Source organism: Pteronotus mesoamericanus, unplaced genomic scaffold (genome assembly GCF_021234165.1).
Source record: "Pteronotus mesoamericanus isolate MK-2021 breed Mesoamerican mustached bat unplaced genomic scaffold, CSHL_Meso_final scaffold_174, whole genome shotgun sequence".
Taxonomy (NCBI): Eukaryota; Metazoa; Chordata; class Mammalia; order Chiroptera; family Mormoopidae; genus Pteronotus; species Pteronotus mesoamericanus.
Genome location: NW_026555309.1, coordinates 46,637,794 through 46,659,421, shown reverse-complemented (window position 1 = coordinate 46,659,421; position 21,628 = coordinate 46,637,794). Strand labels below are relative to the sequence as shown.

The following is a 21,628-nucleotide window of genomic DNA, read 5'->3' as shown; positions in this document are numbered from 1 at the left end:
CCTTGCCCTTCTTTCCACCGGTCTCATAGCTGTCGCCTGTGCGCCTGCCTCACGAGGCCATGGAAACTCGGAGCCGAAGTCCCACGGCCAGGTGGTCGGTGAGCCCTGCTAGGGCGGTGCTGAATGTCACCTGTTCTACTTCCTGGGGGGTGGGAGGTGGGTTAAGGGGGTTGTCCCAGCACCAGCCTGCCCAGCGCCCTGCGCGTTGGCACTTACTGGACTGAGCAGGCCTCCTGGCTCTCCACGGTAGGTGATGTAGTCCAGGCGCCGGCCCCGCCAGGGCTTAGCCCGGGGGCCTCCGTGGGGAAGGCCTGCCAGGTAGTGGTGGCGCCCTTCCTCCTGCTCCAGGGCCCTGAGGAGGGGTGGTGTGGTCAAGGCCAGGGCACCCCTCCCTTTTGGGCGGTGCCCGGCCCCGCAGGTGGCCGCTCACCTCCGCAGCATCTCCGGGGAGCAGGCCACTGAGTGGTGGAGCCTGGAAGTGCTCAATACTGTTCCTGAGGGAGGGCGGGGATGCACTCTGTTAGCAGGAGTTCGGCAATTGAGCCCTCCCAGGGTCCTCCCCCAGCCTGGGTGCCGTACCCAGGGCCCACGGCTGGTCCTGGCGCGTGCCCAGACGGCAAGGGTCGCGGAAGCAGCTGAAAAGCTGGTGCTCCTGCTCCAGTGCGTCGTCTGCAGGAAAGGCCAGTGCTAGGTGGGCAAGGCCAGGCCGCCTCCCCGCTCCGCCCCACCTCGCTGCAGCCTCCTCTCACGTAGGGAGCAGTTGTCAAAGTTCAGGTCACCCAGGAGCACGCTGAAGGCCACAATTTCGTCACTGTGGTTGCTTTCAACCTCAAACTGCTCAGCCCAGTCCAGCAGCGCCGTTAGCTGCTTGCAGCGCAGGGGGCCATCCTCTGTGGGATTGGGGGTGGGGGCGGGGGCAGAAAACTCAGCCCCGATGTCATTTCAAATCCGGGACACAGCTGAACCCTCCCATCACTCACCCTTCCCCGGTAATCTGAGCCCACCCAGACACGCAGGGACACGAGGTGTAAGGGGCAGTGAAAAAAAGGTGGGAGGCAGGCGGTGGGGGGTGGGGTCCGCTGCTCGGTCTGCACACGTGCCCCCGACCCCCGGGCTCACCACTCGGCGCATGCAAGTGCGTGCAGTGCAGGAAGCCCACGACGCGGCGCCCGTCCAGGATGCCCACTTGCGCCTGCAACACCACAGACAGCCCCAGCAACCCTCGCCCGTTTGCCCGCACGCCCCGCCTCCTCCCCGGCCGGGGAGCGCCGCCGCCAGTGGGCGGTTACCTGTGCAGAAAGAAGTCCCTTAGAGGCCAGCGCGTCCTCGCGACGAGCGTCGGGGAAGGACCGGAAGGCAGCGCGCAGCAGCGGGTAGCGGGATGCCAGCAACAGCCCACTGCCCAGCAGCTTGAGGTGCGGCCCGGGCTGCAGGCCGAACGTACCCACGTCGTATAGCACTGGGCCCAGATTGGGCGCCAAGCGCCTCACCACGCGGCGCGCCGCGCGCAGGTCGAACACCTCCTGCAGGCACACGAAGTCCAGACCCGCCGGCACCGTGGCTATCAGCACCCCGCCGGGCGCCCCAGTCCCTGGCGAACTGCAGCCCATAGCCCCATAGCGCAAGGGCCGCAGGCCGGCGAGCAGCACGGCGCCCACCGCTTCGGCTCGCCGCTGGGTGTGCGGCAAGTTGCTGAAGTGCGCCAGCCCGTCGGGGAGCAGGCACACGTTGGCGCTGAGAAAGCTGAAGCAGCGCGCGGGCTCAGCTGGGGGGCGCCAGGGCGCGGGGGGCGCCCAGCCCTGCGGAGGGGCCTGGTAGCAGAAGGGGCGGCGCCAGGCCTGCAGCGGCAGCCAGAGCAGCAGGCCCGGCAAAGCCAGAGGCAGGCCGACGAGCACGAGCAGCAGGAACGCCCCCCCGGCTCCCAAGGAGACGCTCAGCCACTGTAGGCAGCTCGGGCGCGCCAGCGGCGCCCAGCAACCCAGCAGCTGGTCCAGGGCCCAGTAGGCCGGGAAGAGCAGCGCGCGGGCCAGGCCGTGGAGGGCATGCAGCACAGGGTTCGGGAAGGGCGAGGGCGTGAAGGCGCCAGGCACCGGGGGCCAGTCCGGCGGAGGTTGCATGGTGCGCGGGGCTCTTCTGCCGCGGGGCACCCCCACGACTCATTCGCTTCCACCGTCCGAGTTGACTTGGTGCGTCCGCTGTAGCTGGTGGGGAGCCACAGGGGTAAAAGCCAGGTGGCACAATCTATGCGCTGACCCGGGAAGGTGCCCGTGAGCCTGGGGGCGCGGGCGCAGGCGGAGATATATGCCCAGGAAACCGCCCTCTCACCCGCGCGAAATCTTGTCGGCGGTTGAGAACAAAAAGGAAAGCGGAAGGCACCCTGGCCTCGCAGTCCCGCCCCAGATCCTCCTCGCCCCGCCCCGCCCCCTCCCCAAGGCCGCACAGGGAACCCCTAGCCCGCCTGACGGGAGTGGGGTCTGGGGTGCAGCCCGCGCAAAGCGGAGGGGGATCTTTTATAGTGCGGGCGGGCGCAGTGAGGGACATTCGGTGAGCGTTGCGTCCCGCTCCCCCCGGCCGCCTGCACGTCCGCGTGGACTTGCCCTGGCGGCCGTGCTGCCAGACTTCAGGACATGCCCCACCCCCACTGCCTCCCCAGAGGCGCGATGTCCATCCCTTGAGTTAAAAGACATGTGCTCAGATGAGGCACGGTCTTCCTACAGTAGTGGCAGCTCTGTGACCCCACCCCAAGGAGCTTCCAGTCTAAGGGAAAGGGACTGTTGTCTCCACCCTCGTGGCCCCTCCCCTCGGGGGCGCGAGCCAGGTGGAAGCCACCGCCGTTTCTGCACTCGGCTGGTTGCCAGGATGAGCTGCCTCCCGCTCCCTCCTGCATTGCCCGCCCCCCACCTTTCTAACTGGAGCTTGGAGCCAGCCCCTACGGTTTCCAGGCGGTTCCTATATTGCCTTTCTCTGGGCCTGGCAGGGAGGGAGGCGGTGAGCTTCTGCCCTCCCCAGTGTCCCCCCTCCCGCCTCAATTTCCCAAGGAATTTTGATCCCTTTTAGAAATTAAGGGCTGGGGCTGGGTGTGGTGATGGCTGCTTCGCTAGAGCCACAGGCCTCCAAGCCTCTCCCCGGCCCAGGGGTGTGCCTGGGCCCCCTGAGTAGCAGGCTTGCGAGGGGGGAGGGCTGAACAGCAGGGCCGCCCCCACCCCCTCTCCTGTCCTGTACTCCGCACTGGCGGCTGGCGATTCCTCTTTAAACCCAGATGCTGGGTCTTCCCCCTCACCTCCTGCCGGCCCTCAGGCACCCAAGGGCTTCCCCTCCTGTGCCCCTGTCCTCAGGTGTGTCCTCACAGGGACGATGACCCTAGCCTACGCCCCTTAGCTCCTGCACCATCCACAAGCCCTTCCCGCTCAGAATCTACGGGTTACCTCCCGGTGTCTCCTACTGGCCCCCCTCCACTTCTCCCCAGCTTTGTTCTGCTTTCCCAGCCTGCTTGTGCTCCTAGGCTCCACCCCTGCAGCAGGTGGGGTGTGGCCTTTGCACCCTGTGGGGCCGCCTCTGCTTCCTGGGCCACTGATGTCTTGGGAAGGGGCCCCATCCGCCTGGGCTGCTCCTTGCCCAGGTCTCAGTGAACTTGGTTCCCCTGTCTCTAAAGTCCGCCTGCCCCCAGTGAGGGTCCAGAATCCCCACTTCATCCAGGCCTCGCCCAAAGGAAGGAACTCTCACCCCGCATGCTTGTCTCGCGCACCCAGCCTGCCCTGTGTTTGCACTCAGACCTCAGCTCTGTGCCTGGCGCCAGCGTCAGCAGCCCACCTCCGCAAGCCCAGCTCCTTCCCGCTTCTTGCTCTTTCCCTTGAAGCCTCGGGGGCTCTCACGGCTCCCGCTGCCAGGCGAAGGGAGTCTTGAGGCCTTGGGAACACCCCATTGGCCAGACAGCTGGCCCAGGGCAGGCAGGACTGACGGGGCACAGGGGAGAGGGCACTGGGAACCACCCAAGGAGGCAGCAAGGCAGAAGCGCAGGCGGGCCCAGCAGCCAGCATCTGCGGGGAGCTTTACTGTCCGTGCACCAAGGAGTGGGGCAGAGCGGGGCCAGGCTGGCAGGGCCGGCGTCGTGGGTCACCAGATGAACATGGGCTTGCCGTCCTCGTGCGCCAGCTGGCTGAGGCAGGAGAGCAGGAGCAGCGCGTCGCTGAGCATGCTCGGGTGCACGGTCTCCACCAGCACGCGCTGCAGGAACTCCACGGTGAAGGAGCCGCCCTCCGACACAGCCAGCTCGGGCCGCTCACGCAGGATGCCGTAGGCATTCACCAGCTGCTCCGTCAGCGCCGGGTGCACCCGCCCGTTGTAGCCCAGACTCTGCAGCCGGTTCATGATGCTCACGTAGCGCTGCGTGAGCGTCTGGCACAGCTCCTCATCCAGCTTGTGGTTGCTGGGGTTCAGAGAGGCCTGAGGGAAGAGGGAAGGCACCCGTGCAGGTGAGGGGTAGAGGTTCCGGAAGCCTCCGTCCCCTGTTCCACAACCACCAGGGATTAGCGACTGAGCTGAGGCTGAGAGGAACGGAAGACAGAATATCGCTGGGAGAATGGACAAGGAGGAAGGAGCTCCTAAGGCCCCCAGGGTTGCCTGACCCAGGAGACACCACCAGGGGGCTCTCCCAGGCCTGCCGGCTCCCTGCCCGGCCTCCCCAGGCCTCCTCACTAGGCCCATCCTCCGCACACACCCTGCTGGAGTCCCCTCCACCCCACGCACCCCTCCCAGAGCCAAACTCGCCCTCTCAGCCCTGGGGCTGCTGCTGCTGCTCCTCGGGCGCCCGCTCCCAGTGCTGGGACCCGGGGACGGCAGTGGCTGGGTTGTCTCCACCTACTTCTCCATCACCTGCGCCCCCCTCGCCAGGCAGTGACTGTGTCCTTCCTATGAACTCAGTCCTTTCTCTCCACCCCTCCTGCTATGGCCTCCTGGACATGTGACCGGGGCAGTCACACGGAACACCAGGCTCAGAAGGGCCCTGCACTCAACTTAATGCCCTGCTGTAACCCTCTATTTTCCTTCTTTTTTCTTTTTTAAAAAAAGATTGTATTTATTTATTTTAGAGAGATGGGAAGGAAGGGAGAAAGAGAGGGAGAGAAACGTCAATGTGTGTGAGATACATCGATTGGTTGCTTGCCCCCAGCTGGGACCTGGCCCGCACCCCAGGCCTGCGCCCTGACCAGGAGTCGAACTGGTGACATTTTGGTTTGCAGGCTGGCGCTCAGTCCACCGGGCCACACCAGCCAGGGTGCCCTGTATTTTCATTTGCACTGGGTTCTGCAAACTGCGTCTTGTTGCAGGCACGGCGGCCCCCAGGCCTGCAGAACTATGGGTCTGAAGCGGTCGTCGGATGCGGCGTCTCCCTGCCCGAGCCCTCCGGTGGTTCCCACAGCTCCAGCTCTCGGGCCCCGGCAGTCCGGCACGGTTCTGCTCTGGTCCCGCTCGCCCCCTTCCAGCCATTCCCTAGATGCCTGCCAAGCTGCTTCCTAACCTGATGTGAACACCCAGACAAGCTGCTTAGGCATCACGTCCTCCAGGAAGACCACCCTGACCTACCCTCCCCAGAGGGTCATGTGAGCAGAGCACTGGGCTCATGGCTGGGCTCGGCTGAAGCAACCCTTGACCCCCGGCGGGTGCACCCAGAGCTCCTTGCTCAGCTGCTCACCTCCAGCTCAGCACCAGGACAGGCCTGTCTCCCCAACTCTAGCCTCCCCTTGGCCCCTGGGTCTTCTCACTCCGATTGCCTGTTCCCAGGCCCCAGAGGGAAGAACTGCAGGACCTTGGCCAACACAGGAGGGCAAACAAGCGCATCTGTTGTACCAGGATGGCACAGAGCACTGTGGGTGGACAGCCTTAAGCTTGGCCCACACAGGGACGAGACCCATGGCCTGCTCAGCGGGGGCCGGGGCTGAGTCCTGCTGGGCCAGGCCTGGTGCACAGACCTCAAGACACGACCAGAGTTCAGCAGGGGGCAGACGGTGCCCGCCCTGTCGGGTTGCTGGCCCCAGGAGAGCAGTGTGGGCTGAGACAGGCCAGGCTGCCCTGAGGAAGTACCCTCTTGAGAGTGGAGTGAGGAGCTGGTGGGGCAGAGCAGGACAAGCCCCTGGGCACGGCCCCCACCCAGGTCCTGGGAAACGGACAGAGCAGAGGCACGACCGGGGAGGGCCCTGGCCTGAAGGGGCAGGAACTCGTGGTGGAGTTTGTGGTTTTAAGCAATCGAGCTGGCCACTGTGGGGGACCGACAGAATCCGGTAATGGCGCGGGCGGGGGCGGGGCGGTGGTGGCGGCGGGGGCTGTGTGCATCCCTCCTGCAGACACTCTCCGAGGCAGGCGGGAGCTGCGGCAGAGGTGCCGGGCCGCCTGCGGCGGCTCTAAGGCCGCTGGGTTTTCCCTCCGCCCGGGCCCGGTCTCACCAGCCACTCTGGCTGGTGTTCCTGTCGTACCAGTTGTTAAATAATCTGCCTACCTCCCTGCCCTAAATGCATTATTTATTTACAAACAAAAGAGACGTGAAATGAAACGACTGAAGTGCTCAACCCCAGAAAGAAAAAGCATATCTAAAGGCAGCAGAAGGAAGTACTAGAGCATAAACGAGGAAACGGAATCCAAAGGATCACTAGAGAGGATCCTGCGGACAACACAGGGCAAAGTGCACACAGTCCGCGGCGGACGACGGGCGACCCTGCCTTGCCCTCGGTAAGGAGGCTCCCAGCCCAGCCCAGCCCGAGCGGCCGCCGAGCCGCCGCAAGTCCTGACGTCACTGCATTCGAGCCAATGGAGTGACACTAGGACTGTGAGCTCGCCCCCGAGTCCAGCTCCGCCCCCTGGGCCCGTTCGCGGACCTCCCACATCCCGAAGCGGGTCCCCGGGTGGGGAGCAGGGCCCAGCAACCCTGGCTTAACGAAGCCTTTGCATTTATATCACCGTAGCTTGGCCGAGGCCTCTGAAAAAGCAGCGAAGCTGGAAGTCATAAGTAACAGTGAACGGAATCCCAGTGCGAGAAAAACCGCCAGGGATGGAGGCGGATCATGATCAGAACATCCGCTCTAGCGTCTCAATAAGTGCTGAGAAAAAGGGGAGGGGGAAAGTCATGTGATCGTCTCATCAGCGACAGAAAAACATTCGAAAAAACTCAGTATTTGTTCCTGATTAAGAAAAAAGCCAAAAATTCTCAACAAATCAGGAAGAGGGACAATTTCTTAATCTGGCGTGGCAGATACTGAACCTGGCTCATCTGGATTCTGTTCTAGTGCCTTCCTGAACTCTGAGAGGCTGGAAGCTAAAAGCCACCTTTTTCAGACTCTCTGTGACCTGATTTCTGCAGTGGCGTGTCAACTAGGAAAGTCCCTGGTGTGCCGGCACTTTTACTGGATGTATAGCAAAAAAAAAAAAAAACAACCCCAATTTTGTATCCTTTCTGGAGCTTCTAGGACCATGCAAACATTTACAACAAACCCCTTTCTGCTCCCATCAGCCGGAGCGGACTCTGTTATCTGCAACGGAGAGCTGAGGAATCTGGCAAGAAGCCTGGAGCACACACCGCACTTCACGGGAAGACTGGAAGCGTGTGTCCCTAGTCAAGTCAGAAACGGGATGAGACTGCCATATTGTGTGCTTCTCTTAAATGCCATACAATATGATGCCTATGTAGAAAAGCCAAGATGATGATATGCAAACTATGGAAACCAGTAAGCGGGTTTGGCAAGGTAACTGGAAAACAAATCATAATAACACAGAAATCAGAAACATTCTCGACAGGCCGGCGAGTGGGACCGTGGGGCGCTCCGGGGGGCCCATGGAGCCCGCTGGACACAGGCACAAGGCGCCACCTCTGGAAAGCCTCACCGACGCAGCTGGACTCGGGGCCTCAGAGGAGCAGGGTGGCGAAAGGGAGGAGTCAGAGCGCCCCCCACAGAGCAGAAGGTCATTGCAATTGGGTGGAAGAGGTGACAGGCATGAGCACTGGGACAACGTTTAGCTGGGCTTAAAAGGTGGCATAATTGCCTGCAAACTTATACTAAAAGACACCGAGGTTCAATGATAAAAGTCAGTGAGTCCCGGGTGCGGGAGGGAGAAGAGGGTATGGGGGACAAATGGTGACGGAAGGAGACCTGACTTGGGGTGGTGGACACACAATACAATATGCAGATGATAGACTGTAGAATTGTACACTTGGAGCCTACATGATTTTATTAACCAACGCCACCCTAAGAAATTCAGTTAAAAAGAAAAAGAAAAAAGAGTGAAGTAAAAACCAAACAAACTCAGTGTGTCCTCAGTGCAAAGAGGACTCTATGAAAGCTTGCGGCACTCGTGAAGCCCGCAGCCCCAGCGCGGGCAGGACCAGGCTTGGCCAAGCTCAGCGAGTCTGCATGTGATTTAAAGACGCTAGCAGTCATGAGCATTGGAGTTCAACGTGCAGAGAAACACACAGGATGCTCTGCTGAAGGGAGAGAAAAGGCGGGCAAAGTGGAATTGGAGGGAGATGGGAACCGACAAACGGTCCAGCCAAGCAGGTAGAGCAGCCTTGAGACCAGGATGCATGTTTGTGATCCTCAGATGCCACCCTGCAGTGGGCCCTGTGGAAGGCTAGCCTGGGGGTGTCCGCCCAGGTTCCGAAGGCAGCTTCTGTGCACGTGGGCTCCAGCAGAGCCGCCTTGAGGAGCTCAGGCACAAGGATGTATCCTGGCAGCGCCTGTCATTGCTGATGGAAGGTGAAGGAGGCCAGTGGCTCTGGAACTGGTCATGGTCAGCAGTCACCGGGTGGAATGACCAGACACGAGTTGTGGTAAACGCCACATTTCCCCCAGGAGTCGCCAGCACGGTGGCGGAGGCACAGGCTCGCGGGCACTGAGCTCCTTCACATCCTCAGACTCCAAGAGAAAAAACACAGCCTTACATACATTCTGCTCTCCTTTTCCTGCTCTTGTCTAAAGAATTGCCACTTAGTGCCATCACTTACATCCTGCAGCGTAAGCGCAGTTCACAGAGGAGCCCGGCAACACGGCATTGGCACAGCCACGCCCCCCACTGGAGGGCCACGCGCTTTTATCTTCTTCCATTTAATCAGGCATTTTCAAGCAACAGGAAATCTCTTTACACAGAGATGTTGGTACCTACTATGTGGACAACTAGATTGTGCTTATAAATAAATGTGTCTTTGCAACTAGACATCACATGCAGCATTTTAGAGACACACATGTTGTGCTTCTATCACATCAGTTGCTGACTTTTAAGCAGCCGTGGCCCTCGTGAACCAGCAGTGGCTTCTGGGGTCCCGGACAAGAGTCAAGGGTGGTCAAACCAAACAGGACCATTGCGGCCCTGAGACACGAGCAGCAGAAACAATGGGGGTGTGGGAATAATCCACAGGGTAAAGATGTGCAAACCCCCCTTTTCATCCATAAATCAATGCAAAGTTAGCTCTGGGAACGTGGAGGACTCATCCGAGATTCCATATTGAAGAATGAAGGGCCAGGAGGAGCCGAGACAAAGCAGAAGAAGAGAGATGCCCTGGCTGTGTCGCCCTCCCGGGAGGAGGACGGCCGGGGCCCCGGGATGTCCCCGACCCCCGCACAGGACGGGAAGAAGAGGCTGGCAGCTCCCCTTCGCCTTCGCCCCCCAGGCTTAAGCCAGGCATGGAACATACAAGCAATAGAGGAAGAGGTGGGTGATTCTGACCACGTTACAATGAAAGCCCAAAGGCACCTTCACAAAAAGAGAAGACGCGCTCAGACCTGGGTGTGCATGAACCCCCTGCAACCGAAGCCGTTCCTGCCCAGCCACACACCCCGGTCTCTCGGCACAGACAGGCGGCCTGGAGGGCGTGGCCAGGAGCATCGCGGGCTCTTTCCCAAGGGGAGCCCACCTGCAGGACCCCCTCCAGGCTGGGGAGGGCCCCTGGGAGGCCACTGCAGCGGCACAGGGGACAGTACAGGCCTGACTGTGCCCGGACCCGCCCTCCCCTGGCTGGGACCACAGGCCCTGTGGTTAGATGCCCTGGACACTGCTGGCCACTGGGACTGAGCACGGTGCTTCCTCCATCCCGGGGTGCACTTGGATTCCACCGTGCTCGCCTGGCTGGGTCGCTGGGACCCCAGCCACCCCCAGGGTCCAGCACACTCCCCGTTCCTGCCAGCTGCCCAGGCAGGCCCTTTGGTTGTGCGTCGGGGACGGGCATCACATACCTGGATGATCTTCTCAGGAATGTTTGAGACCGTGAAGCCGTAGAGGCGCACGCGCTCGGGGAAGATGCTGGAGAGGATCCTGCGGTCCAGCTGGAAGGCGATCTCCCCCACCAGCCTCTCCCAGGCCAGCTGCTTTGGCTCTGGGGACAGCAAGAGGAGGGTGTGGGCAGTAGCTGAGCGACCCTAGCAGGTGACCTGGGGGTCTCTGAGGGCGGCAGGTGCCCCCGGACCGGAGTGAGCCCCACTGTGGCACTGACCTCGGGGGCTGTCAGGGAACTTGTTGCTCTTGCGGTGGGCCAGCTTCCGCTCCAAGTCCTGGACGCTTTTCCGACACGTTTCCAGGATACGCGGGCCTCGCGTGTCATTGACAGACGCCGGGGAGGATGAGGTGCGGGGTGGGGAGTGGGGGTTGCGTGGAGGGGAGTGGGGGGTGGGGGAGGGCCGGGGGGGGGAGTTGTGCGCTCGGGTGGGGGCGTGGGCGGTGTTCTCGGGGCTGTAGTTGGTGGCAGCTTGGGGGGCAGGGGCAGGGGCAGAAGGGAGGACTGAGATGGTGGGGGAAGCGGTTGGGGCAGTGGGGACAGGGGCAGGAGCCGCGTGTCCCTGGGAAGTACCCGGCTGAGCTCGGGCACCCGAGGTGCCGTAGGAGAAGGCTGTCACGGAGCCAGGCTTGCCCACGGCGCTGACGGGGGTGGAGGTGTGGATGGGCCCACCCACGAACGTCACGCTGAGGGGCTCGGGGTCCTGGGTCAGCAGGGGATGCTCAGTGGAGAGTGGGACTGGTGACAAGGTGGGGCAGAAAGGAGGGGAGGAGGATAAGGGCAAGGCAGGACCAGGGACTGGCCTGGCACAGGCCCCTCCCCCGCACCAGTTACCTTTGGAGGTGGCAGCAGGCCCCGCGCCAGCGGAGGGATGGGGTCCAGAGGGGCATCCGCGGAGAGGCTCTGGCAGCCGCACCCTTGGGGCCTCCTGCAGCACCACATTGCCCATGGGGTTGGCCAGAAGGTTCTGAGAAACAACTGGAGGGGCAGCCGTGGAGGTGTGCAGGGGGCTGCTCAGAGACATGGCTACAGGGCCGGCCAAGGGGCCGCTTGGAGTCAGGGGGCCGGTGGAAGGAAGGCCCATGGAGCTGGCCAATGTGCCCGCTGGACACGCAGCCACGGGGCCGGCCAAGGGGCCGCTTGGAGTCAGGGGGCCGGTGGAAGGAAGGCCCATGGAGCTGGCCAATGTGCCCGCTGGGCACGCAGCCACGGGGCCGGCCAAGGGGCCGCTTGGAGTCAGGGGGCCGGTGGAAGGAAGGCCCATGGAGCTGGCCAATGTGCCCGCTGGGCACGCAGCCACGGGGCCGGCCAAGGGGCCGCTTGGAGTCAGGGGGCCGGTGGAAGGAAGGCCCATGGAGCTGGCCAATGTGCCCGCTGGGGACGCTGCCATGAGGCCAGTTAGTTGGCCGCTTGGAGTCAGGGGGCCGGTCGAGGGCAGGCCCATGGAGCTGACCAGTGAGCCCATGGTGGGCGTCGCCACGGGGCTGGCTAGGTGGCCGTTCAGGGGGCCGGCCAGGAGGCTGGCGAGCGTGCTGTTCTGTGAGATGGGCCCCGGGGAGGGCAGCAGCATGCTGAGAGAGCCCGTCATGGGGCTCACGATGGGGCCTGTTGAGGGGCTGAGCTGCGGGCTGTTTAGCATGTCGGCCAGGGGTGCCAGAGACATAATCCCCCCTTCTTCCAGGGCAGGTTCATTTGCTGCAGCCGGGGACGCGGGCAGGAAGACACCTGGGGGACACAGAGAAAGCACTGAGACCCCCGATGGGCCCCTGGGGGAGAGAGCTCTGTCCCCTCTGTGGCAGGGCCTGGGCCAAGGTGCCCATCTGCCTCTGATGAGCTGCCCAGCCTCCCAGAGCCTTCCTTCCTCGATGGGTCCCAGGCCAGGAGCTGGCCCCTCTGAGGGAGCCTCGTTCCTCCCAGGCTCACCTCTCTAAACACCGGCCCGCCCGGATCTTCCACGGCTGCCCACCCTCAAATGTGCTCGCCGCACCGAACTGCTGGCCCCTTGCTGAGGAGAGGAGAGTCTCCTGGCGGCTGGGCTCACAGGTGGCCAAGGCGAACCCTCCATTCCCGGGAGGAGTGGGCCCCAGCCTCCTGACCTCTGTTCTTGCAGGGACAGCCACGCCTCGCCATGTGGGGGACCCTGAGGGAGGCCAGAGCTGGGATGGGGGTGACGCTTGGTGGGGTGCCAAAGGTGTGCCCAGCCCCAGCCCACCTGTGAACAGTGCACGCAGGCACAGGAGCTAGAACTATACAATGATTAGAAGAAGACGTGGCAGTAAGTCCCCATGCCTTTGGGTTAGGCAATGGGTTCTTAGCTATGCCACCGAAAGCAGGGGCAACAATAGATACGTTGTATTTAGTAAAACTTAAAGGCTTCTCAGTTTCAAAGGACGCTGTCAAGAAAGTGAGAAGACAACCCACAGAATGGGAGAAAATATTGGCAAGTCATGCATTTGATAAGGGACTTGTATCCAGAAAATATAAAGAACTCTTACAGCTCAATAATAAAAAGACAAATAGCCCAATTTAAAACTCAGCAAAGGATCTGAACAGACATTCCTCAGAGATGATATACAAATGGCCAGTGAGCACATGAAAAGATGCACAGCATCATTAGTCATCAGAGAATTGCAAATTAAAACAACAATGAGAGACTAGTTCACACCCTCTAGAATGTTTATAATTAAAAAGTCAGATAATAAGTGCTGGCGAGAATGCAGAGAAATTGGAACGCTCACACATTGCTGGTGGGAAAGTAAAGTAGGGCAGCCACTTTGAAAAAACAATTTGGCAGCTTCTCAAACAGTTAAACATAGTTACCATGTGACCCAGCAATTCCACTCCTAGATATCAACCCAGGAGATAAGAAAACACATTTACGCAAAAAGTTGTACATGGATGTTTATAGTAGCGTTATTCATAATGGCCAGAAGGCGGAAACAAAAGTCCATCAAATGAATAATGGACAAACAACATGTGTTGTGTCCATTAGTGGCATAATCCTCATCCATAAAAAACCCTAATGCCACCTAGAAATACTGATTCATGTTACAACACAGATAAACCTTGAAAACATTGCGCTAAATGAAAGAAGCCAGTCACAAAACCACATTTACAAGTGCATTTACATTTACATGAACTGTCCAGAATAGACAAAGTCACAGAAACAGAAAGTAAATTAGTGGTTGCTTGCGTTTCTTTTGGGGGTTGATGAAAGTGTTCTAAAATCACTGTAAGGTTTGTACATATCTGCGAATATATGAAAAACTATAGAATCATACACTCTAAATGGGTGAATTGTATGGCACATGAATTATATCAATAAAGTTGTTATATAAAAAGGGATTCATTGGGGTCAAGGCATTTGGGGTGCAGGAAGGACATAGTCATGGTTCAGGGGCCAATTAAGTGCATGCGTGGGTGGCACTGCAGGCGGTCCGATGCTCAGGGCCAAGACTGCGCTGGCCTCGGTCACAGACACAGAGTCTATAGGATTTGTGACCCGCCTGAGTCACTGGTGAGAATCTCAAGAGCAGCCGTCCTGGAATCTCTGGCTGGGACAGGAGTTCGGGGAGCACGGAACCCCAGGTGTGAGCAGGAGTGTTCGGAGCTAACAGGGGCCAGGGGCTAAGCCTGTGTTTAGGAGGTTCCGGTCCCATAGCGTTGTACTCCATTGCTTAAGGTATCAGTGACTGTTTTAACCTTTTTGTAATTTGTATTTAATTGATTTAGATTTGTGAGTTGAAATCTTCCTGGGTCTTAGTACGGTATCAGAAACTTGGAGATAACCTTAGATTTGCTGCATTTATATGTTTCTTTCATACGCATGAATTATTTAGGGTGCAAGAATGTTTGTTATCTCCCACAATTGAAGTTAAAAAGAAAAGCAAATGCTTTAGATTTGCAAGTGTAGTTTCCAGTGTTTTCAACTGTTCAGCTGAACTGATTCACTCCCCCACGTGCTCCTAGCTGGCGCGGACCGTCCTCTCCCCGGGGCCGAGGCCGGAGCGTCCCTCGGGTCACCCCACCCTCACTTCGCAGGTCGGGACCACGCTCTCACGCCGTCCTGGCTTCCGCCACTCCACCTCCCCCGCCGTGGGCTACAGCCGCCTTCGCCGTGGTCCCTCCGGGTCTGCCCACCTCCCGCGGTCCTTCTGGCCTCGGATCCCTCAGTCCGGCGCGCGTACGTCGGACCCTGTGAGTGGCAGCGGGGACTCACCGGTTCCACTCAGGAGGCCAGAGGCGAGGTCGGCGGGGCGGGGCCGTGGCGCCGGGGCGGGCCCTGACCCGGTCGAACGTAAGCCTAGGGGCGGGGCCGGAGTTCCCCGCCGCGACCCTGCTTAGGGGCGGGGCTAGAGTGCTGGGCGGGTTCTAATGGGCGGGGCCCGGCGGACGGGGCGGAGCCCTGATGACGCACAGCCAAGCATGGAGGCGGAGCTAAAGTGCGAGGACAGGTTTACAGTATTAGGGCGGGTCGTGACCGGCGCCACTCTGTATAGGGGCGGGGCTAGAGTGCAGAGCGGGGCTCAACGGAGCGGGGCCTTGATGGGGCGGGAAGGCACTTGCTTCAGAAGCCAGAAGACGGAGAGGGGAGGCTAGATGTACAGAGGGTAGACGGGTCAGCAAAGGCGGCGAAGCGGCAGCGGGAAGGGGGAAAGAGAAAATGGAAATGGGAACGGGTCCTGAGGGGAGACGGAGTCCTGAGGGGAAACGGGGTCCTGAAGGGAAAAGGGGTCCTGAGGGGGAACGGGGTCTTGAGGGGAAAAGGGGTCCTGAGGGGAAACGGGATCCTGAGGGGCGACGGGATTCTGAGGGGAGACGGGATTCTGAGGGGGCGGCTCCGGAGGGGAAACAGGGTCCTGAGGGGAGACGGGGTCCTGAAGGGAAAAGGGGTCCTGAGGGGGAACGGGGTCTTGAGGGGAAAAGGGGTCCTGAGGGGAGACAAGATTCTGAGGGGGTAGGTCCGGAGGGGTAACGGAGTCCTGAGGAGAGACGGGGTCCTGAGGGGACGAGTTCTGAGGGGAAACGGGGTCCTGAGGGGATGAGTCCGAGGCGTAGCTAAAGTGCGAGGACGGGTTTTGCAGTATTAGGGCGGGTCGTGACGGCGAGACTCTGCATAGGGGCGGGTCCTGAGGGGAGACGGGTTCCTGAGGGGAAGGTTCTGAGGGGGTGGTGACAGGTCCTGAGAGAAGACATAGGGACAAGTCCTTGGGACCGGGCAGGACACTGCTGAAGTGAGCGGAGTGGTGGGCGGCGGGGGAGGGGGGTTCAGCGACTTGAGCGCTAGGTGGGCCCTCGTCGCCGACCCCGCCCTGACCGGACCCATCCACCTCCCGCCCGCGGAACCTCCCCCGTGAGCTACTCCAGCCGCCGCCTCCGGCCTCCCCGACACGGGCCACGCTCTCGGACCCCTGGCCCATCGGCCTCTATTCCTTCCGCAGCCAGCAGCCCGCCGCGCGTCCCCGGTCGCTGTGCCCTCGGCGCCCGCGGCCTCCCGCACCAAATGCTGCCGGAGAAGGCGCGCGGCTGCTGCCCTCGCAGCCCGCGGGCGCTGGCCCCCGGGGCCACCACGCCGGCAGGCACACCGGCCAGCCGCCCCTCCCGGCCGCGGCCGTCTCCACTCCGTCAGCCCCCGCCCGTCTTCCTGTGCCCTCCTCGCTCTCAGAGAAAGACCTCCTTCCGCAGAGTTGCAGCCGCGGGCTGGGGTCCCGGCCGCCCGCCGGGCACCCCGGGCCCTGCCCTGCCCGGACTGGCAGCCTCGCTCCGCAGGAGCCCTTTCGCAGGTCTCGCCGCACTCGTCTCCGCCGGCCCCTTCGCGCGCACACCAACCAACCCCGGTTTCTCTCCTGGAAGGAAGCTCTCAACTCCGAACGCCGAGCCTCACCGGTGACAGGCAGCCCGCCCTCGGCGGCGTCTTCTCAGCACCCTTCGCCCCGCTCCGGGCCTTCTCCGCCCGTGGTCATGCTGCCGTCGCTCTGACAAAGGGTCTTGAACGCCAAGTGGCCGAGGCATTAGCGCTCTTCTTGCTTGCCCTCTCCTCAGCCTTCATTGTGGTGACGCTCGGCCCCCGGGGAAGCCGTCTCTTGGCTGCTGTGACATTCCGCTTTTGAGGTTGCCCCAGCTCTCTGGCTGCTGCTTTGCCAGCTTCCCCACCTGCGCGGGCTCAGGGCTGTGTCCCAGCCTCTCCTACTGGGCTCTCTCCTCGGGTGGTCTCCCCACCGCCTGCGGCTCCCGTGCCCCCAGCGCGCGGGTCTCTGCTCTCTAGCGCGGACCTGTCCTCCCGGCCCCAGGTGCCTACCGCCGCGGCTTCCGACATGCTCCACACGGATGTCGGGTGAATGCCCGAAAGTCGCTTTATCCAAAGTACCACTCATTCGCTTCCAAACTATATTTCCTTCTCCCGGCTCCCCTTCGGCAACGGCACAAGCAGAGCCTGTGTGCCACGGGTCAAAATAGTCCAAAGTTGTCAGTTAAGCTCACAAAGTGTCAAATTATGTTCTATTTTCCTAACTGACAAAAAATTTTGTAACAACCTGAAAGATGAAGTTTAAATTTAGGGTTCTTGTAGTCCCTGGAGTTCTGTGCCACAGTGCGGTGGCCTGGGGAGAGCGGGCCCCCTGCCCGACCCTCACCCTCACCCTTTCTGTCCCCTCCCATCTGGGCTGCGAGGGGCCTGGTACTCATGCTGTGAGCCCCCACGAGCCCAAGCTGCCTTTCCTTCCTGTTCTTTCTACGTGAGGATGGGCCGGCGCTCCGGCTGGAGGGTGTAGGAGGTGGCGCTGTGCACGGGGTGCGGGGAACAGAAGGGCTGGCCCAGAAAGAGGAATCGAAGGTGGAGTTCATGGCAGCAAAGCAAGAGTCAGAGCCTCTTCCTCTACGAGGAAGGCCAGTCGGAAGAAAGGAGCAAGGGGAACAGGCAGGGTGACGAAGTGGCTGAGACAGATCCTCCAAGGCAACAACGGGGGCCTTCCTTGGCTGGGCCTGGGAACGGGGAGCTCTGCAGTCTTGGGTGGTGGCGCCGTCCGTCGCCCAGCCGCCCCAGCCGGAGCGGCGGAGGCTTCCTGGACTCCTTCTTTTTCATCCCTCATACCCAGGCAGCTACTTTTCTCACTAAATAACTTGAATCAATTTTTCTCACTGCTAGTTCATGCCATCCTCCTCCACCGGCATGACTGCACACCTCAGTCTAACGCCTTCCTGCCTCACTCTTGTCTCCCTTGAATCCGTTTTTCCCACAGCATCTGGACTGATCTTTTCAACTTTTTATTAAATTATTGGGGTGACGTTGGTTCATAGGATCCTATAGGTTTCTGTTTATTGCACTGCGTACTCACCAACCAAAGCCAAACCGTCTTCTGTCACGATATATTATGCCCCTTCCACCCACCCCCACTCTTGTTTTCTGCTTCCTTCTGGTCACCACCACCCTGCTGCCTGTGTCCCTGAGTTTTGGAATGGTCTTCCCGAGGCACAGACATAATTACTCCCTGTTAGAAACCACCAGTGTCTGCTTATTGCCTTGAGAAACATGTCCAAACTCATGATCATGTCACTCGCAGTCCTGGGCGATCAATGCCTATGACCTCTCCAGCTACATTGTTCACCTCTCACTGGCCCCAACCCAAACAAATATCCCCCCTGACATACATACATCACACAAACACATACATTCATACACATCACACACAAAAACATTCACACCCTATCACGCAGCAACTCACGAAGCAGTCATACACACCGCACATAATTACTCTCATGTACTCATACCACACACATGTTCCCGCACACAACACACTCTCAAGGCACACATACCACACCCCCCCATCACACACCTACACCACACACTTTATACACATACCACACAATACGCACATGTCACACTGTACACTGCACACTCATGGACCACACACCCCTGCAGACCACATTCACATGCTCACACACCTGAGACAACAGGTGATTCAATCATACATGCTCATACCCCTCCCACTCCATCCCTGTACCCACATGGTCTCACATACATACCACACACTCAATACTCACACACACACCCAGAGCCTGGCTGATCTGTATCTCATTCTTGCACCCCAGGTCTAGGCCTTTTACAACTTGCTCCTCCTCCCAGAATTCCCCTTGCCCCCTGCTTTACAACCAGCTGTCTGGGCTCGCCTTCTCCAGAAAGTCTTTCCTAATCCCCTAATCTTGACCCTTCAGGAGTTGGAAAACCAGAAGTGGTCCAAGGATTTTCTATGAATCAAACTTAAGAGGAGAAGGCTTGCTTGGTTAGCCTGGGAGTAGGAAACCAGAGTCTTAAACTGTGAGATTTCTTAAACGTCGTACCTCCCTGTGTGTATTAGTTTTGTCACCCTGTCCATTGTCTCAGTCTTTAGCAGTAGAACCTTTCAAACAAGAGGGGCCTGTGTGCTTGTCATCAGTGAGGGGGGGACTGCTAGACTGGTCCCATGCCACAGCCAGGGTGAATGGCAGGGAACCCAGTGGGTAGGGAGCAAGGGGAGGCAGCTTTCCAGAGTAACAGCTTTGAGCTTGAAGTGGGGTGGGGAAGGAGCGCAGACCTCAGGGCTTTAGCACCCTAGTGGAAAGGACAAGCTCTTAATCAGAAGTGTGGCTAGGGACCTGAATTGCAGGGACTCACTGGGCCTGCAAGAGCCTCTGAGGGCATCACTTCTAGTGGAGGGTTGAAACCCACAGCGGGCAGGTTTGCTGGGGGTGGAGGGCAGGGCCCGAGCAGCCTGGAAGCAGCAGTGCTTAAGTTGAGTTGGTGGGGGGAGGCCCGAAGGTGCTCTTGGAACTCAGAAAGAGAAGGGTTTTTAATCCCCAATGACATACAGAGGTTCAGAAGGACATGGCACCTAGGAAGCCATTTGTGACCTTCCTCTAAGAGCAGTGTCAGGGTCCAGTGCCAAGCTGTAGTAGGGGCTTATGGGACGGAGACGGAAAGAACAGAGTCCTCTCAGGAAAGACAATAGGTTCACACATGAGTGAAGAGAGTAGGGTCACAGCAGGTGGAGTGACAGGGAAGGAGGACTTTGAAAGGAGGAGGGGAGATGTGGATGTTAACCACCACTGCATTTTGTCACCTCCTAGCCCTATAGAATTGTCACCAACACACTGATAGCCAACGACTCCTGTTGTCACAACCTGGGATCTTACCACCCCCCTAAAATTCCCCCTCTGATCTCTTCAGTGCGAACCATGTTTGGCCCCCATTTGCCCATTCTTCCAGCACCTGCCTTGTTCCCGTCCCCACATTCAGCTGTGCAGCCTCTTTGGTCTCCAGGCCTCTGAGTGCCTGCCTGGCTCAGCCCCTGAACTCCGGGTCTAACTCCTCACAGCGTCACTTCAACTGTTTTTCTTCCCACCCCTGTAACTTCTCTGCCCATTCTCACCTCACAATACCCAGTAAATCTCCAGGCCCAGGGCTCTGTCACATACTAATTCCCAGACCTCCAGCTTCGGCCCTGGTTTCCGCCCTTGGCTTCTAGACTTGGGTTGTCAGTGGCCTGCTGGCCATCTCTGAGTGGGCAGTGCTGGGGCAGGGGGTCAGGGGTGCTAAGGGTGAAGGATGGAGGAAAAGGGTGGGAGGCTGAGGGTGAGTCACATGCCAGACGCTGTAGGCCAGCACATTTGGATTCCAGAGCCGGGAAGTTCCCGGACTATGGAGCTGCCGGGAAGTTCAGCTGAGGGGGAGGGAGTGGGCGGGGGCTCCTCCCGCCAGGTGAATGGGATTGGTGCCTAGTTCTGCCCTTTCATTCCAATGGTCCTGTGTCCTCATCCTCCCCTCACCTGGTGGGGCCACTGTCCTCCTACAAGTTTGTTACCATCTGTGCCCTTCTCCCCATGACTCCCGAGACCCCAGCACACAGCCTGTCCTCTTTGGTGCAGCCTCACGCTTCCCTTCCCGCTCTCCTTGAATTCACGCCTCTTATAGTTACCCTGGCGTTGAGAAGGGCCAGTTGCCACCTCGCCATGCCCGCTGGTGAACCCGCTGATGCCCAGGCCACCTGCCTGTGTCTTGATTGCTGACTTGAGCTCGTGATTCTCCCGAATGAGCCGCACCAGCTTCTTCAGTTCCTCATTTTCCCTCACCAGCCTCTCGATCTGATGCCGAAGCCCCTCATAACTGGTGAGTAGAGACATGCCCCAGGGCAGCGGGAAGGGTGCCGCCCACTGGAGGGCACTGCACCTGGAGGCTGCCCAAGGCCCCGGGCCTTGCCCGGGCTGGAGGAGGGCGCCAGAGTTTGCAAGTGGCAAGGCTGGCCCAAGGGGTATTGTGAGGTCAGAGCCTGTGCCCTCCTCCTTGCCCTCTCTGCTCTAATAGGCTCAGCTCTCTGTGCCTCCGGGCCCGTGCACAGACCCTGCCTTGGTCTGGAATGTACTGATCCCTTCTCTGTCCAGACAACTTCACTCTTAAGCTGCCCCTCTATGAAGCTTCCTCTTTCCCATGGCAAGCTAGTCGCGGCTCTCTAGGCTCCCCCATAGGTGCGCTTTCTATCATAGCACTTACCTGGCTCGGTCTGGTTAGTTCTTTAAGGTGGTTTTATTCTCTGCATTGAGGGCAGGGACTGTGGGAGTCCCCAGAATTCAACAAAGGGCCTGGTGCAGCATAGGTAGGTAGTCAGTGAATATCTGTTGAATGAAAACTCATCACCCTCCTTTCTGGCCAGAGTGCCCTTTTCTTCTGATCTTGGGCATGCCCAGGTATGGCCTGTCATCCTTCTCCTGGGGACATTCTATCTTGGACACCTGGACACTGGACCATGCTTTCTTCTGATCCCAGGTGCTCAGGGTCTTTCCCTGACTGCGAGCCCAGGAGATTCCTTGTCCAAGCACCTGGCTCCCTATAACTTGGAGTTTCCTTTTCTGGTGACTCAAGTTCCCTTCTTCCAAATCTCCTGGCAGCAGCCACTTTGTGCCCATAACTCTATTCTCTGGCTCCTTGGTTTTTCCTGACTGTAGACCTTCAAGAAGCTGACCACATTTCTTGTTAGGTCCCAAGAACTCAACTCTCTGAGTCCTCAGTGTGACCCCTTTTGAAAGAGCTGCCTACGCAGAGATCTTAGTGGGCCTGACCTCGGGAGTCAGGCGAGGCCGTGGCCTCGTGACCTCTGCTGGGCCTGCGGGCATCCGCTCTCAAAAAGGAGAGCAGGGTGAAGTCCAGGTATGAGCCAGAGGGCACACGCCTGGTAGGAGGGTGGGGCAAGGACAGGGTTGAAGATCAGCCAGGGCTGGGTCAGTCCGAGTGGAGCATTCTACTTGGACCTCACAATGGTGGGGGGACTTGCCCCCCCCCCCTCTGAGGCCCTGGACTGTAATCCTGGGTGAGTCACTCTGGCCCTGGGAACAGTGCCTAGATGTCCTCAG

General features: G+C 59.7%; 2 protein-coding genes across 2 annotated transcripts; both read right to left on the bottom strand.

Annotated features, from left to right (window-relative positions):
- Positions 1 to 44: 44 nt before the first annotated feature.
- Positions 45 to 2,125, bottom strand: LOC129084401 (sphingomyelin phosphodiesterase 5-like). Its single transcript, XM_054590650.1, has 7 exons — positions 1,290 to 2,125; positions 1,120 to 1,192; positions 750 to 890; positions 580 to 669; positions 431 to 494; positions 217 to 352; positions 45 to 142 (listed from the first exon to the last, which is right to left on the bottom strand). The coding sequence occupies exons 1-7, from the start codon at positions 2,115 to 2,117 to the stop codon at positions 50 to 52; spliced, it is 1,425 nt and encodes a 474-aa protein (XP_054446625.1). The 5' UTR covers positions 2,118 to 2,125; the 3' UTR covers positions 45 to 49.
- A 1,988-nt stretch (positions 2,126 to 4,113) lies between these two features.
- Positions 4,114 to 20,404, bottom strand: SPATC1 (spermatogenesis and centriole associated 1). The gene is made up of 6 exons (XM_054590626.1): positions 20,200 to 20,404; positions 11,735 to 11,974; positions 11,084 to 11,443; positions 10,469 to 10,987; positions 10,212 to 10,351; positions 4,114 to 4,443 (listed from the first exon to the last, which is right to left on the bottom strand). The coding sequence occupies exons 1-6, from the start codon at positions 20,402 to 20,404 to the stop codon at positions 4,114 to 4,116; spliced, it is 1,794 nt and encodes a 597-aa protein (XP_054446601.1).
- Between the last annotated feature and the right edge of the window lie 1,224 nt (positions 20,405 to 21,628).

What these genes read in the sequence shown, in the direction of transcription:
- LOC129084401 (XM_054590650.1), bottom strand. Translation starts at nt 2,117, where the DNA reads ATGCAACCTCCGCCGGACTGGCCCCCGGTGCCTGGCGCCTTCACGCCC. An exon ending in GGACCAGCCGTGGGCCCTGG is followed by an intron (nt 495 to 579) that starts GTACGGCACCCA and finishes GCCCTCCCTCAG; the next exon opens with GAACAGTATTGAGCACTTCC. An exon ending in CAGGAGGCCTGCTCAGTCCA is followed by an intron (nt 143 to 216) that starts GTAAGTGCCAAC and finishes CCCACCCCCCAG; the next exon opens with GAAGTAGAACAGGTGACATT.
- SPATC1 (XM_054590626.1), bottom strand. Translation starts at nt 20,404, where the DNA reads ATGTCTCTACTCACCAGTTATGAGGGGCTTCGGCATCAGATCGAGAGG. An exon ending in TGGCCCTTCTCAACGCCAGG is followed by an intron (nt 11,975 to 20,199) that starts GTAACTATAAGA and finishes TGTGTCCCCCAG; the next exon opens with GTGTCTTCCTGCCCGCGTCC. An exon ending in GCCTGCTGCCACCTCCAAAG is followed by an intron (nt 10,988 to 11,083) that starts GTAACTGGTGCG and finishes CCTTGTCACCAG; the next exon opens with TCCCACTCTCCACTGAGCAT.